The sequence below is a fragment of the Orcinus orca genome, chromosome 8 (assembly GCF_937001465.1).
Source record: "Orcinus orca chromosome 8, mOrcOrc1.1, whole genome shotgun sequence".
In the NCBI taxonomy this organism is placed as follows: Eukaryota; Metazoa; Chordata; class Mammalia; order Artiodactyla; family Delphinidae; genus Orcinus; species Orcinus orca.
The window spans coordinates 51,898,835-51,916,115 of NC_064566.1; the positions used below are offsets into that span (position 1 = coordinate 51,898,835).

Here is a 17,281-nt window from a genome sequence, read left to right on the forward strand (position 1 = left end):
ATGAGCCTTTGTTGAAGAAGGAAAAGAATTTCCATGAGCAGAGATTGGAATGAAGGTCATTTTATGGTGAGGGAATGGTAGAAACAGAAACCAAAAGCAAGAATGTGTTCAAGCAGTATATTGTGGCTATAGTCTAAGGCGAAGAGAAGCAGGAAATAAACATAAAAAGGCAATAGGGGGCCTTCCCTGGTGGCGCAGTGGTTGAGAGTCCGCCTGCCGATGCAGGGGACACGGGTTCGTGCCCCGGTCCGGGAAGATCCCACATGCCGCGGAGCGGCTGGGCCCGTGAACCATGGCCGCTGAGCCTGCGCGTCCGGAGCCTGTGCTCCGCAATGGGAAGGGCCACAACAGTGAGAGGCCCGCGTACCGCAAAAAAAAAAGGCAATAGGGGCTAAGCTAATTAGAGTGTGACTGTCATGTTTTCAGGAAGATGCTGTTGGTAGCAATGTGAGGAATGGATTAAAAGCATTCATTTATTTGTTCAATATTTACTGAGTATTTACAATGTACCTGGTGGTCCCTGCCTTTAAAGAGCTTACAATCAATCAAGGGGCACATAAGTAAACCAATAATTGTGACACAATGCATTAGACATCTTAATGAAGGTAGACATTGGAACGTTATGAGAGCTCAGTGGATCTGTCCTATATTAAATGTCTGAATGTGGGGAATATGGCAACACGCACTAGACATAGCTCCTGTCTCCTAATAGCTTACAGTTAACTAGAATACCAGAACTGCAGGTGGAATTTCCTGCAAGTTGATGTTGGAGACAGCAGGGAATTATAAAGTCACAGATTTGGAAGGCCTCTTTCTAATTCAGGTATAATTTCCAGCAGGCAGAAAAATAGGGCAGAACCTAGAGATACTGCAACTCTGCCGCCTAAACAGTTAAGTCCATTCCTATCCCCCATCTGCCATTAGCCTGCTGTGTTATCTTTCTGGTCCTTAAGTTTTCTATTTGTAAAAACGTTGAGTTGAAGAATAACAATAAAGAATGACTGAACTTTTCCTGTTAACAATTTATTTAATTAAGATTTCCATGAGGAACTTTAAGTCTCAGCAATACAGCAGATTGAGATAACTGGAATCCTTCCAACCACAAAGACTTAGACATTTTGAATAAAATATAAAAAGCATTTAATTATATATTTTCAAGAAAGACTGGAAAATACCCAAGTACCAGAAGTAAAAAAGGAGTTGAAAATCCAAGTAATAAGCTTATGAGCAGATGCTGAAGCTGCCTAGGATGGGGTGGGGGTTGGTTCTAGTAACCTTGGTACTTAGTAACCTTAGGTTATAATACCCGCATGAGGACAGTATGTGAGCCTTCTGTAGACCTCCCAAACCTAGGAATTGGAATTAAGACACACTCATAAAACTGAAACCCATGAAAAACTACACTATAAGGGAAAGAGTAGACCAGAAAAAAATCTACCCACTGTCATAAGGAGACAAGAAAGTTGGTTTGTTTCTGTCTGGCCTCTATTCAGAGAAATAGATATGGAAACAACCTAAGTGTCCATCAATGGATGAATGAATAAAGAAAATGTGATCTATATAATTCAGCCATTAAAAAGAATGAAATCTTGCCATTTGTGACAACATGGATGGACCTCGAGGGCATTAGGCTAAGTGAAATAAGTCCGACAGAGAAAGACAAATACCATATGCTCTCACTTACATGTGGAAACAAAAACAGAAACAAAACCAAAAAAAAATAAAAACCCCAATCCCATAAATAGAGGGAGCAGATTGGTTGCCAGAGGCCAGGGGTAGGGGGGAGGCGAAGTGGGTGAAAGGGGTCAAAAGTTATAAACTTCCAGTTATAAAATAAATAAGTCATGGGGATGTAATGTACAGGGGAAAAAAAATAAGTATCTAAGGCTAGTGATACCACCAGAGTACCTGGAAGAAGAAAACCCAAAACACTATGAAGGGATATTCCTACAACTCTGGGCAGAAAAAGGCTCTTAGGGGGGAAAAAGTCCTGCTAAAAATAAGCTCACAATCAAAAATGATAAACTATATCAGGAAACAACTGACAATGAACAAGAGTCAACCAACACAACAGGAGGGTAGTAAAACTAGACAATTAAGAATTTCAGAAAATAGAAAGATTGATCTGCTTTAAAATAATCCATGGAGGAGGGTACAGATGAAACAGATTTGTCTACATGTTAATAATTATCAAAGTTTATTCTTCGACCCAGCAATACCACTCCCAAGTATTTAACCAAGAGAAATGAAAACAAATGTCCACAGAAACACGTACATAAGAATGTTAATAGCAGCTTTATTCTAGCTGATGCTGGAAACACATCAAGTATCCATCAACATGAGATTAGATAAACAGTTTGTGGTATATTCAAACAATGGAATACTAGTCAGCAATAGAAAGGAACGAACTGCTGATAAATGCCACAACATGTATGAATTTCACAGATACAACATGCTGAGTGACTCAAGAGCACTTACGGTATGGTTTATGACAGTGGTCACCTGGTACCTGGGCAAGGTTAGAGTAGAAAGGGTGGGAGTGGTGAGAAGGAAAAGGAAGTAGGGCTGTATTTAGCTATCTGTAAATTCTTTTTAGAAAATCTGAAAAAAAATCTGAAACAAATATAGCAAAATTTGAACATATATTTCATCTCAATTATAGATATAATTGCTTCTTATTTTATGTGTACTTTTCTTATATTTGAAATGTTTTATCTTTCAAAATAAGTAAATAAATACAGAAATAAGGATTGCCAGTGAGACTTTTAGGAAGCGACTTACTGAATTTTCAACATATGGTTTTAGTCTCAGAAAAACCTCACTAAGGAAGCATATATTGGTACCATACATGGAGCTGTTTTAACTGGCTTCAATTTAAATTAGCCATGAACAGGATGATTCAGCTCTGATTCTATTCAGGATTTCAGAAAAGGAAAAATGGCACACAGAGAGGCTTAGGGCAACCCTCTCCACATTAATTTGGAAGACTGATTCTCAAAACTTGGATTCAGGACACATGAGGCCCCCTCTTATATCGGCTAATGAATACTGCAGGGGCTGGGAAAAATTCACTTTCCTGCAATATGCATCTTTAAAATTAAAAAGGATTTACTCCATTACTTCTTGGGCAAAGGCTAACAAAGAATATATTGTAAAATAACCTCAAGAGTGTTTAAAACTTGTGATCAAAGATCAGTTAAATATCTCATAAGGAAGGTTCTTGAAGTCTGTTTTCTCAAGCAATGTTAAAACGATGTTTTTTTCCTTTGGCCGCAGCACGCGGCTTGCAGGGTCTTAGTTCCCCGACCAGGGATCGAAACTGTGACCCTTGCAGTGGAAGTGCAGAGTCCTAACCACTGGACCACCAGGGAATTCCCAAATGGCCTGTGTTTTGGCACTACTTTAATTTAGTATTTATAAATGCCTAGGAAATGTTGCAAGGGATTTCACAAAGTCTCAGGAGGCTGAGTTTCCGTGATCAACCTTCACATCACCATTTCCTTTCCTTTCCCCCACCCTTTGACCCTGCTTCTCCTTTCCACCTGGCTGTTCATCTACTGGTGGGGTGCTCTACTTAGGGTGACCATAGGGCCATTTTTCCCAGGACAGTCCCATTTTATGTCTGTCATCCTGGCTAATAACACCTCCTTCACTCTCAAGAGTGTCCTAAGTATGTGATTTCCTTATCATGGAAAGAGCATGGGATTCAGAGTTAAAAGATGCAGGTTCAAATTTTAGTTCTGATACTTAAAACTGTGTAACCTTAGGCAAGTTATTTACCCTCTCTGAACCTCAGTTTCTTCATCTGAAAACGGGGAATAATACCAAATTTCCAAGTTTGCTGTCAGGATTAGAAATATGTAAAAGGAATCGGGATATAGTGATTTCATCCCCCAGAAAGAGAGCTGAGCAATTTGCCCTCTCTCTGAATATCATTACCTTGCCAACTTGGAAGCAGTCATCCCCCGTGAGGGAAAAAAGCCGTCTGGGACTGTACAGGTCAGTGACAGCACAGCCGGTGACTCTCTGGAAGACGCCTCGGGCAAGTCCCTTCACACTGAGCATGTACACGTCCTGCAGCCGCATCAGGGCCCTTGCTGCTCCCTCAAGGTCCTCAAAGGCTGGCAGGTCCTGTTCCACCTTCTCATAACCATCCTTCAGAGCTGTAAAGGTCATGAAAGCATCAATCTACCATTCAAAAAACAGGCGGTGAGCATTTAATACAGCAAGGCATCATCACCTTAATCACCATAATCATCAGGCTCATAATATTACATGAGCAAAGATAATGTTTTATCTGCTTTTGTTCCCAGGGTAACAAAATCTTCTGAATGAGGAACAGACACTCTAGAGTAAAAACTAAGCACCTTTATCATGTCGTTCCATTCTACCTGTCTCCGAGAGTCTTGCCTTTTGGGGGACAAACTCTTCTTCCTCTTAACTTCCCCAAAGTCAACAAACTTCTTCAGTACAAAGTACAGTAAATTAGGAAAGTGATCTTACTACAGATCACACTGTAGTGGCAACTTAATAAAATAGAAATTATTAGAAGACATCACTTTTAGGGACTTCCCTGGCGGTCCAGTGGTTAAGACTTTGCCTTCCAAAGCAGGGGGTGTGGGTTCGATTCCTGGTCAGGGAGCTAAGATCCCACATGCCTCGCAGCCAAAACACCAAAACATAAAATGGAAGCAATATTGTAACAAATTCAATAAAGACTTTAAAAATGGTCAACATCAAAAAAAAATCTAAAAAACAAAAGATATCACTTTTACATGTATGTAAATGGGATGATATAACCTATAGTTCTTCACAGGATTGGAGTGAAGATCAAATGAGATAATGGATATGAAAGTGCTTTCTAGGACTTCCCTGGTGGTCCAGTGGTTAAGAACCCACGCTTCCACTGCAGGGGGCACAGGTTCAATCTCTGGTCAGGGAAGTTCCTCATGCTGTGTGGTGCAGCCAAAAAAAAAAAAAAAAACTAAACTAAAAACTTACTGAAAAAAAAAAAGAAAAAAGTGCTTTCTAATTATAATTATATAAACATATTAACAAAGGGACCTAGTTCTTTGTAATAGTTAGAGCTAAGGAGATCAAGTAATACCTACCCACTTCATTATCCTTCATCACATCCCTTCAGAACCTCTCTCCTTTCCACTAAGTCAGGAGATAGAATCTTCTCTCACCCTCCAGCCCTCCTCCTCATTACCTCGGATGTTCTCACTGGCCTCCAGACTATGTACCACATTCTTCCAGTCGGACTGTAGGCGTTTGATGAGAGTAAATGCAAGCAGAGGGTTAGACACAGGAGTTGCTGAATCTTCATGCAAAGATAGCACCTTGTCATAGAATCTGAAAGAGAGGAGTAGAATGATCTCACCTACTGATACAACCACTCTACCGAGTGAAGGCTGGCATGGTGTATGCACATTTAGAGTAGTTAAAAATGAAATGCTGAACCCCTTGAGACTCATGTAATATTCTAAGCAATAAGCAAAAAGAATATGAAAACTACCAACACAACAAAAGTAGGTCCATTCATTTGTTCATTCAGCGAGTCAGTCTCCACTGGTCAAGTTTTGTACGTCAGCTATCATGCTAGATGCTCGAGACCCAAAGGCAAGAGACAGTGGAGCTCTCAAGGAGGTCACAAATAAGAAAATCCTTTTTCCTCTTATCACTCTATAATCAAAACTTAGAGTCTGGTAGAAGCTCAAACACATTGTTGAATTAATTATGAAAACCGTGCTATGTGCTATGAGAGAAGAGAGCATATAATGCTGTAAAATGCTCTGGCGATTTGTAGGTAGGGCACCTAACCCAGGTGGGAGTTAGAAGGTGTAAGGGAAGACTTTCCAGAGGATATGGCACCTGATCTGTGTTCCGAAGGATTAGTTAAAATATCAATAGCTACTATCGAGCACTTACCATGTATTAGGCATCCTGTTAAGTGGTTTAAACATATTGTCTCATTTAATCCCCGCAGCGATGCTTAGAATAGATTTTATCATGCACTTTTTACAGGAGGGGAAACTGCAACAAGGCTATGCTGTTGGTAAACAGCAAAGCCAGGAATGAACCCAAGCCTGCCTGACTCTGAAGCTGGGGTTCTTGGCTGATTTTGCCACACTGTTTCCCAGGGAGCTAGAGCAAAGAAGGGAGGAGAGTAGTTTTTTTGAGCCAAGAGGGACCAATGTGTCCAAAGGCACAGAGGCTTGACATATATTTGATCATTCAGTAAGTCACTTGCTAGATGTCAGTCTCCATGCTGGAAGCTGAGGATAAACAGGCAAGACAGGGTCCAATGATCAAGGATTTTTTTTTTTTTTTAATAAGGAGGAGGGGGAAAGGATGGTGAAAGGGAAGGGGAGGGGAAGAGGAGGGAAAGGGTGAGGGAGAGGAAGAAGGAGAAGAGAAGGAGAATTTATCTATTATTACTATTTTTTAATTTATTTTTGGCTGTGTTGGTCTTCGTTGCTGCGCGCAGGCTTTCTCTAGTTGCGGCGATCGGCAGCTACTCTTCATTGTGGTGCGCGGGCTTCTCATTGCAGTGGCTTCTCTTGTTGCAGAGGACGGCTCTAGGCTCTCAGGCTTCAGTAGTTGTGGCACACAGGCTCAGTAGTTGTGGCGCACGGGCTCTAGAGCGCAGGCTCAGTAGTTGTGGTACACGGGCTTAGTTGCTCCACAGCATGTGGGATCTTCCTGGACCAGGGATTGAACCCGTATCCCCTGCACTGGCAGGCGGATTCTTAACCACTGTGCTACCAGGGAAGTCCAATCAAGGGTTTCATGGACAAGAAAATAGCTGATTTCGCATCATCCTTTTCCTAAGTTCAATATATATTTCTATGAAAGAATAAATGAAATACATTCTTCTAGGAGCTAGGAACAAAATTTTGAATAAGACAATAACCTTGATCTTAAAGACTTGCAGCCTTTGAGATCACAAATAATTACATTACAGGTGCAACACCAGATTTAAGAACAAGGCTTAGTGGAGAGTACACAGTGGGGGTGATTAACTTGGCCAGAGCAGGTGAGAGAAGGTTTCACAGAGGAGATAATAAACTGGCTTGATGGGTAAATGCAAATAACGAGGAAGGGAGAAGGAGGCCTCCTTCCAAGGCAGGCAGAGACAGTTCAACATATGCAAAGGTACAGAGAGAAACAGGGAAATTACAAGCCGTTTAGTACGGCTGGAGCATGGGGTATATTGGGAGAATGGGGAAACTAGACTGGAGAAGTGAGGAGCGCCTCATAGACCTTGCTGAGAAATTTGATTTTTACCCTGTGTGCAATTAGGAGCAGCAAAAGGTTTTAAGTGAGAGTGGAACGCACTATGATACGTTACATATATAAATCTGTGAGAGGGTGGGGAAGAGGGGTTAGAAGTGGAAGTGACCAGAGGCAGAAAGGCCATAACAGTGACAGTGGGAGCAGAGAATGGGATGGTTTCAGGAGAGATATTTAGGAAGCAGATCATATAGAAACTGGTGATGGTTGTAATGGGGAATGAACAGGTGGGTTATCCAGCATGCTTCCAACCTTTCTGGTTTGCCAACATTTGCAGAAAATGGCCAGAAATGTTGGGGCCAGAAGTGATCATCTTTCTCATTAATTTCTCTCCTCCTCGATGTCCTACAAGAGTGTTCATACAAGCAAAAGATGCTGTTTCCTTTCCTGGCATACTATGGTTATTCCATTGCTAACCCTCTAACAGGATTTATATTGTTGAAAGTTATTAGTTATAGTAAGGCAGACTTAAGAGTTCTAGTCCTGCCCTTTAAGACTTTTTTCCCTTTGTTTTAAAATTATTAATTTTGAAAACAATACAATAACAACAATGGAAGTAAAAGAAAAAAGTGTGGGGACTTCCCTGGTGGTGCAGTGGTTAAGAATCCACCTGCCAATGCAGGGGACACGGGTCGAACCCTGGTCAGGAAGTTCCCACATGCCGTGGAGCAACGAAGCCCGTGCGCCACAACTACTGAAGCCCACGTGCCTAGAGCCTGTGCTCCGCAACAAGAGAAGCCACCGCAATGAGAAGCCCACGCACCTCAACGAAGAGTAGCCCCTGCTCGCCACAACTAGAGAAAGCGCGCGTGCAGCAACGAAGACCCAATGCAGCCAAAAATAAATAAATAAAAGAAAAGAAAATAAAAGAATCCGCCTGCCAATGCAGGTGACACGGATTCAAGCCCTGGTCCGGGAAGATCCCACATGCCACGGAGCAACTAAGCCCATGCGCTACAACTACTGAGCCTGTGCTCTAGAGCCCGCGAGCCACAACTACTGAGCCCACATGCAGCAACTACTGAAGCCCGCATGCCTAAAACCCGTGCTCCGCAACAAGAGAAGCCACCACAATGAAAAGCCCACGCACTGCAACGAAGAGTAGCCCCCGCTCGCTGCAACTAGAGAAAGCCCGTGCGCAGCAATGAAGACCCAACGCAGCCAAAAATAAATAAATATTTTTAAGAAAAGGAAGTGTGAGCAAAGTGAAAAGGATATGGATTTATATGAATGTATGCAAGAGCACGTGAGAACAGAAGAGTCCTTTGGCCAGAGTGGAGGACTTCAGTGAGTGGAAAGGGATGGAAGTGACGAATGGAGGGAGTGGCAGGGTGGTGGTGGATTTCAATCCCGTGAAACAGTCAGAACTAAGGATTTCTCAAGGGGGCCTCAACTATAAACAGAGCCTGAAACAGAATACTTGCTTCGGGTAGAGGTGCTTCTAGCGAGCCAAACGTTCAATTCAAGCATAAACTAAGGAAAAAGGATCTGCACCTGGGTGCCCCAGGGAGGAAATAGGAAGACTGTCTAGTCCCAGGACGTCTCTGATCCCCAAGACAGGGGTATCTGAGAGCAGCTACTCTAGGGTTTTGAAACTAAACCAGCCTCCAGGGTGTGGGATTTTTTTTTTTTACTACCCATTATTTCCTGCTTCAGCTCCATATGGAACTACTTAGTGAAAGATATTCCACTGCTAGACAAAAACACTCACAAGCAGAGACTTGGGCTTGAGTTCAGCCTGAAGGGTAAGTGTCCAGGGACAACTGAGGCTGAGTGGGCAGGGATTTTATAAGACAGTTGAATGCGGAGGAGCTGGAAGGAGACCTGAGAGGTATCCTGACCCAGCCTCCAACTATCCCTCAGTTTCCTCCTCTATAAAATGGCACAACTGGTCTAGTCTAGAATAACTCTATGAATCCTTTCGGCACAACCATTCTATTATTTCTTTCCATCACCTTTTCCACAACTGAATAAACAGATTCCTCATCTGGTGCTTGAGAACTAATGTATAACAGGCATCAGAGGAAACTGAGGCACAAAGAGAAAGCAAGACAGAGAGGTGAAGATCTGTTCCAAGTCACCCATCAGATCAAAAGCAACATCTCCTTGTTCTCTTCACATCCCACTTTGTATTATGGTGTCAATTTATTTAGGGCAGGGGTTTGATCTCTACTGCAGCACATAATTCAATTCAGTGTTCAGGTATGTCATCTTTCTGTCACACAAAGAAAAAAAGACCTATCAACTGCTATCTGAGGCTGGTTTGGAATCTAAACGTTGGCCTTTTGCTCAGCCTCTGAGCCAATAGCTGGTTTTCAGAGAGCGAGTTACTGGATGCTGAATTCAAACCTCAGGGTTTCCTAAACGGAATTTTGCTTTAACAAATGCTGAGAATGGAAAATCAGATCCTTTCCTTCAAGAATCTGCACATAAAATTTGCAACCCAATCCCTGCATTAAACATAGCCTGGACAGGTTACCCAACCACAATACATGGGCTATTTTCATCCAATATGTTTCTCCTTTGGAATTCAGCAATGGCTTTGTCTCGGTTCTTCTGAGATATTCTGAATGCTTAATTCCTAGCACAGAAATAATTGCTGCTGATACTACTTTTTAAATCTTGGTGGTTTTTTTAAACTGCAACAACAAAAAAAGGTACAGGTTAGCTAAATATTATATAACTAGTATTCGTAATACTATACTAGTATACAACTGTATATGTTATTGGGCTGGCCAAAAAGTTCGTTCAAGTTTTTGGAAGATGTTACAGAAAAACCGGAACGAACGTTTTGGCCAACCCAATATAACTAGTATAATTTTTATTCATTAACTTGGGGTAGGGAGTAGTAGTTTCAACACCAAAAATATTTAATTTCTGAATTTAGAAATTCAAAGAAGAAGTGATCAACACTGCAAGCTCTCTCTTCTGAACCTGTTCCCCAAGAGGCCCGGCATCAGGATTCTGACACCCATCTCCACCTAAGCCACTCAAATAAAGAGATTAGTGGTATGAGAACAAGCACATGAGTAGCAGGGAGCAGGATGGCATCTTGAATCAAAGAGAAGAGTCTGTTCTACTTCCACCAATGAACAAAATTATATCATTTTGCTCTGTAAGCATGGGCCCACAGAACACTAGGCAACTATGCTACTCCAAAAAGCGACAAGAATTATTGAAATTATCATCGTTTACTGTTATAATTAATACACACTTACGTATACTCTACATGTGTGTGTATCATCATGCTATTTCAAACAGTAAATTTAAACATGCATACAACCACTTATAAGCAAACTACATACTTAAGACCATGTACCAAATTACATCATCATTCAGTCACAATTAAGTAACAAACAAGATCTCTCACATACACTTCCTCGCACAAACTGATTCTCTTCTACATGGGTTCTCCCACACAGCCATAGTGGCCCTCACACCTTCTTCCCATATGGCCTGGAAACAGTGTTACTACCGCATACACTCACTCACAGTTTTATCAGTGGCACATCGTGAGATAGCCCTCTGGGGTCTCAGCTCAGCTGAGGGTCACAAGACATAAATACAGTATTAATATATTCAGATAACTATGTGGTTACACCTCTGCTTCTCATATTGTGAGCTTCTCAGTGTCCCAGGAGAAGGTGCACAGCACATATTCATAGACATGGTATCATATCCAATCATTCATCTTTCATTGTTTGACACTGCAGAGTCAATACATGATGACAGTGCCTCAGTGTTCCAAGTCTTACAGTAGTTTGTTGACTGTAGAGCAAAACAACATTGGCTGAGCATCTGCCGGTGTGTGCTACACTCAGCATCCCCTAGCATCAACTATGGTTTTGCCCAGTGTTTTCTTGCTGTCAAATACTTTCATATTCATATAACATCTCAGTTATAGTATTTAGAGCTGTTATGTGTGTAAAGAGAAGGGAGAGCAGAAAGCAAGGGGAAGGACGGACGTCTCAGATTAACAATCATGATGTTACAGACTCCGAGCTCCTAGAGAGCAGGGTTTGGTCTTGTTCACCATTCTCTTCCTAGTGCCTGGAACAGTGCTTGGCTCATGGTAAGCACTCAAACATACGTCTTGAATAAACTGATGAACACAAAGCATTATTCATACAGTGACCTGGACAATTACTCGACATCCTTCACATGCAGACTATGATATCCATAGTGTCATGCCTACCCAGTCTCAATGACACGTAAATCTCATGTATGGTCACAGAATGTCACCCCATACTAAACATCTGTTCCCTGGGTCACACGGTCAACACACGTGTGGCTACAGTGTCACTCTTCTCTCCATTTCACTCTTGCAATGTCGTTGCGTCTCTGTGACACAGAGCCTGGGGGCCCACACAGCTTGACCCCAGCACCTTGGGCGGCCCTACTCCTCCTCGGAGTCGCTGCTCCACGCTTCTCCACAGTGTATCAACTTGGCGGTGTGATGTTGGATTGGGGTGCCACTGTGTGTGTGTGAGGGACGGAGTCAAAGGTCCTACACAGTGTGACACAGTGTCTTGAGGTCCCACACAGGATGACGGTGTATCTGGGGAGTCACACTGGGCCACCATGGTATCGCAGTCTGACGGTGAGACACCGCGTGTGAGGTCCCGGCAGGGTGACGAGGAACCTAAGAGTTACCCCTCCCCCCCCACCCCCCCGCCGTGGCACAGTGTCTTGGCCTCGTCCTCTGACTCGGTCTCCCCTACTCAGACCCCACCCTCGTGCCCTCACCTGGTCAGATCCCGCAGCCGCGCCTCCTCCCCGCGCAGGTAGCGCCGCAGCAGTCCCAGCAGCCGGCGCTCGGGCGCCAGGGCGCGCGCCACACTGGTCAGCGCCGAGAACGTGTCCCCGCGCGTCGCGACTCCGGCCAGGTCCCCTGCCTGGAGCGCCAGCACCGCCAGCAGCGCTGCCAGCCGCGCAGCAGCCCCCATCGCCGGCGCTGGCGCGCGTCCTCTCAGGCCTTCCAGCCCGGCCCTGCGCCCGACGCTCCGCCCCGGCCCGCCCCCGGCTCCTCCTCGCTCTGACCCCTCCCCTCGCTCTCCACCTCCCACCTTCTTGCCCCCTAGCTCCCTAGACTGCATGTGGACTAAATCACAGCCCTGGGAAAACATTTCCACTGTGTCTATTTCACACTTGGGGAAATTGAGGCAGCGGGTGTGGTGAGGCATGAATTCACCAGTCTATGGCTGTACAACGCCATCCAAAAATATTCACCCCTCTGGATCAAGGGGTGGAAACGCAGAAACATCACTGGATTCTGATGGAGAAATCGGGAGAGTAAATGTCATGGTATGGTAACAGCGGTGCGGGTAAAGAGCTGTGACAGACCAGAGGGGAAGAAAACACTTCACCCAGGACTTGACGTCTGAACCATCTTGAAGGATGAGTAGAATTTTGACCGGAGGTAGAGGGTGAAGGCCATTAGGGTCAGCGCATGACAAATCTAGGACCTATACAACCAAAAACTCTGGGGTCCTGGGTCACTGCTCTACATGACATGCCCATGATCACTGAAGCAAACAAAAATATTATTATTGTATCCTACTACTTATTCTTTCCCCCTCTTTCCCAGGCAATGTTATTCACTCATTCATTCATTTAACAAATATTTAGCACCTGTTCCACTGTGCCGAGGACAAAGAGAAATAGCAGATCCAATCCTAGACTCACAAGGGGAGACAGAGATGTAAACAAAGAACCACAAAGTGCTGTCAGGGTAACCGAGGGTTGTGCAGTGAGCAAGGGCAACTCTGAGGAGGGAGCCCATCCCCATGCATAGACCGTGGAGAGGGCTTCACAGAGGGGCCGACGTGTGCAGGTCCAAAAGGATGAAAAGGAATTGTCTGGAAGATGTCGGGCAAGGGAGGGATGGGCTTTCCTGGAGAAGGTACTATGTATGCCAAGGTTCGGAGATGGAAAATAGTTTGAGTTGCAGAAATGATGAAAAGTTCTTTGTGGTTGGGCCTGTCAGATTGTGAAGTGTTTTTGCATGTCATACGAAGAAATTTAGCCTGTTATGAAAATCCAATGGAAGTTTTTTTTTTAATTGAAAAAAAATTATTTATACGGCTGCATCGGGTCTCAGTTGCGGCACACGGGATCTTCATTGAGGCATGCAGATCTTTCGTTGCGGCACGCGGGCTTCTCTCTAGTTGTGGCGTGTGGGTTTTTCTCTCTCTAGTTGTGGCACACGCAGGCTCCAGGGCATGTGGACTCTGTAGTTGTGGTGCCTGGGGTCGAGAGCGCATGGGCTCTGTAGTTTGCAGCACGCAGGCTCTCTAGTTGAGGCACACAAGCTCAGTAGTGTGGCGCACAGGCTTAGTTGCCAGGGATCAAACCCATGTCCCCTGCATTGGAAGGTGGATTCTTTACCACTGGACCACCAGGGAAATCCCCCAGTGGAAGTTCTTAAGGTGGTGTTAATAGCCATCCAGTGACTGAGCAAGGTGAGGGAATAAAGGCCCAGCCATTTAGACCCAACATGAGACAGCTCTGAGAGGCAATACTAGCTCTAGCCCTCCTGCCACATTAATCAACGCTTTGTCAAGCCTCTTTGACCTCTTCCTCTGCCCTTTCCTGCTTCCTGTCCCTTTCACAGATGTTGATCCCTAACAAATATCTTGCACTTCAAAGTTCATCTCAGCATCTGCTTCTGGAGAACCCGATCTGTAACACCAATGCAATCAACATACACAGCTGGTAAGTGTAGAGCAGGAACCTGAACCCAGGTGGTGTGGATCCAGGGGCCATATTCTTAATCGCTACCAGAGGCAGATTTACCATGAAGCCTTTGAAGCTTAAGCCTCAAGGCCCCTAACTTGCACAAACCCTTTCCAACACCCTCAGGATTGAGGGGTGGCAGAACCTAACAAAGTATGTTCACATGGTTATATGTACTTGTAAAATTTGCAAAATAAAGCTATTTTAATGACAATTTTCTCTTTCCACTCTGACTTCCTCTCCATTACACTTCCCCTTATTGTGGGCATGTTGGAATGGCCAAGGGTCTGTATTTACAACTGAGTAGTCATCTTAGCCTGCTTTCTGCCCATAGAAGGTTGAGGGTTGTAGTATGAAGAATAATGGCCCCCCAAAGATGCCCATATCCTAATTCCCACAGCCTGTGACTATGTTGCCTCACATAGCAAAGGGAATTTTGCAGGTGTGATTAAGGATCCTGAGATGCCCCATTTATTTACTTATTCATTTATTTTACATCAGTATGGGCTCATGAATTTTACTGAATGAATTATAATTCATTACTTTGCTTATTTTGAATCTCATATTGCCCTAGAGTTGGTCAATGGTAGCCTCTTCAATCTGGCTCCTGTGTCCTTTTGATATGTCCCCTTCATTCCTTGAGCACTTCCATAATTTGTTACTTCCAAGGTATTCCAAATCGCCATGTACTTTCCCTGCTCCTGTCCTGGAATCAAGCATTTCCCCCATGAGCCCTGGTTCCTTGTATTCAGAAACTAAGATCTGGGTGCTAAGTATGCTCATTGCAACTGTAGTGTCTCTGCTCTCAGGTCCTTTCAGCAGACAGAATTACGTAATTATATATAACTCTGTTAAACTTTTCTTAAGTATTTTTTCTTTTAAAAAATGAGATATAATTTACAAACTATAAAATCCACATTTTTAAAGTGTACGATTCATTCATTTTTACTATGTTCACAAGGTTGTGCAACCATCACCACTAATATTTTCTTGCACCCCCCCCCCAAAAAAAAACCCTATGCCCATTAGCTGCCACTCTCCATCCCCCTCCCATGTGACAACAACCAATCTATTTTCCATCTATGGATTTACCTATTATGGGCAATTCATATAAATGGTTTCACTTTTGATACTATAATAAATGGAATTTTCTTAATTTCATTTTTAGATTGTTCATTGTTAGTATATAGAAATTCAGTTGATTTTTGTATATTGATCTTGTGTCCTGTAACCTTACTGAAATTGCTTATTATGTCTAATCGTGTTTTTTGTTTATTCCTTATAATGTTATATATAGAAGATGAAAACATTGGAAAATGGAGAGAGTTTACTTCCTCCATTTGAATCTGGATGTTTTTTCTTTCTTTTTTTTTTTCCCTAATTTACTTTGCTAGAACTTCCAGTGTAACATTGAAGTGACAAGAGAGGATATCATTGTCTTGTTCCAGATCCTGGGTGGAAAGCTTTCAGTCTTTCACCATTAAGTATGATGTTAGCTGTGCGTTTGTCAATGCTTTAACTAGGTTGAGGAAGATCTCTTCTGTTCCTAATTTTTTAAGTGTTTTTATCTGTCAAGTACATTTTCTGCGTCTATTGAGATCATCATGTGGTTTTTATCCTTTTTTGTCTTAATATTATGTGTTATAATGATAGATTTTTAATATTTATTTACTTATTTATTTGGTTGCATTGGGTCTTAGTTGCGGCAGGCGGGCTCCTTAGTTGCGGCAGGCAGGCTCCTTAGTTGTGGCAAGTGAACTCTTAGTTGCGGCATGCATGTGGGATTTAGTTCCTGGATCAGGGATCGAACCCAGGCCCCCTGCATTGGGAGTGCGGAGTCTTAGCCACTGCACTGCCAGGGAAGTCCCATAATGATTGATTTTTCTTTGTTAAACCAACCTTGGATTCTGGGTTAAATCTTGTTCATGTGTTGCTGGGTTCACCTTGCTATTTGTGCTTCACTGAACTTCTGGTTTATGTCTTTTCAAATCTGGGAAATATTCATATATTATTTCTTCAAATATTTCTTTTTGAAAATCTTCTGGAATTCTGATGAGATAAATTAGGTACTGGCTCACAGATCATTAAGGCTCTGTTCACTTTTTTTGTTGTTATTTTTATTTTATTTTTGAATTTTTTAAACATCTTTATTGGAGTATAATTGCTTTACAATGGTGTGTTAGTTTCTGCTTTATAAATAAAGTGAATCAGCTATACATATATATATATATATATATATCCCCATATCTCCTCCCTCTTGTGTCTCACTCCCATCCTCCCTATCCCACCCCTCTAGGTGGTCACAAAGCACGGAGCTGATCTCCCTGTACTATGCAGCTGCTTCCCACTAGCTATCTATTTTACATTTGGTAGTGTATATATGTCCATGCCACTCTCTCACTTTGTCCCAGCTTCCCCTTCCCCTTCCCTGTGTCCTCAAGTCCATTCTCTACATCTACGTCTTTATTCCTGTTCTGCCCCTAGGTTCTTCAGAACCATTTTTTTTTTTGAGATCCCATATATATGTGTTAGCATACAGTATTTGTTTTTCTCTTTCTGACTTAACTTCACTCTATGTGATAGACTCTAGGTCCATCCACCTCATTACAAATAGTTCAATTTCATTTCTTTTTATGGCTGAGTAATATTCCATTGTATATATGTGCCACATCTTCTTTAACCACTCATCTGTCGATGGACACTTAGGTTGCTTCCATGTCCTGGCTATTGTAAATAGAGCTGCAATGAACATTGTGGTACATGACTCTTTTTGAATTATGGTTTTCTCAAGGTATATGCCCAGCAGTGGGATTGCTGGGTCGTATGGTAGTTCTAGTTTTAGTTTTTTAAGGAACCTCCATACTGTTCTTCATAGTGGCTGTATCAATTTACATTCCCACCAACAGTGCAAGAGGGTTCCCTTTTCTCCACACCCTATACAGCATTTATTGTTTGTAGATTTTTTGATGATGGCCATTCTGACTGGTGTGAGGTGATACCTCATTGTAGTTTTGATTTGCATTTCTCTAATGATTAGTGATGTTGGGCATCCTTTCATGTGTTTGTTGGCAATCTGTATATCTTCTTTGGAGAAATGTCTATTTAGGTCTTCTGCCCATTTTTGGATTGGGTTGTTTGATTTTTTGATATTGAGCTGCATGTAAATTTTGGAGATTAATTTGTCAGTTGCTTCATTTGCAAATATTTTCTCCCATTCTGAGGATTGTCTTTTGGTCTTGTTTATGGTTTC

General features: G+C 42.8%; 1 protein-coding gene across 6 annotated transcripts in view; it reads right to left on the minus strand.

Annotated features, from left to right (window-relative positions):
* P4HA3 (prolyl 4-hydroxylase subunit alpha 3) overlaps positions 1-16,273 on the minus strand; it is an 86,688-nt gene extending 70,415 nt beyond the window's left edge. For 2 of the 6 annotated variants that reach the window (XR_007478692.1, XR_007478691.1), the window contains exons 1-3: positions 12,043-16,258; positions 5,213-5,355; positions 3,940-4,163 (exon numbers count right to left, since the gene is read on the minus strand). Coding sequence is in view for 4 of the 6 variants with exons in the window: in XM_049713181.1 (XP_049569138.1) it covers positions 3,940-4,163; positions 5,213-5,355; positions 12,043-12,479 (804 nt within the window). In the remaining 2 variants the exon portion in view is untranslated. Of the gene's footprint in view, positions 1-3,939; positions 4,164-5,212; positions 5,356-12,042 lie in introns of all 6 variants that reach the window. The other 4 variants (XM_049713181.1, XM_049713183.1, XM_033405699.2 and 1 more) reach the window with 4 other exon arrangements.
* Positions 16,274-17,281: the final 1,008 nt, after the last annotated feature.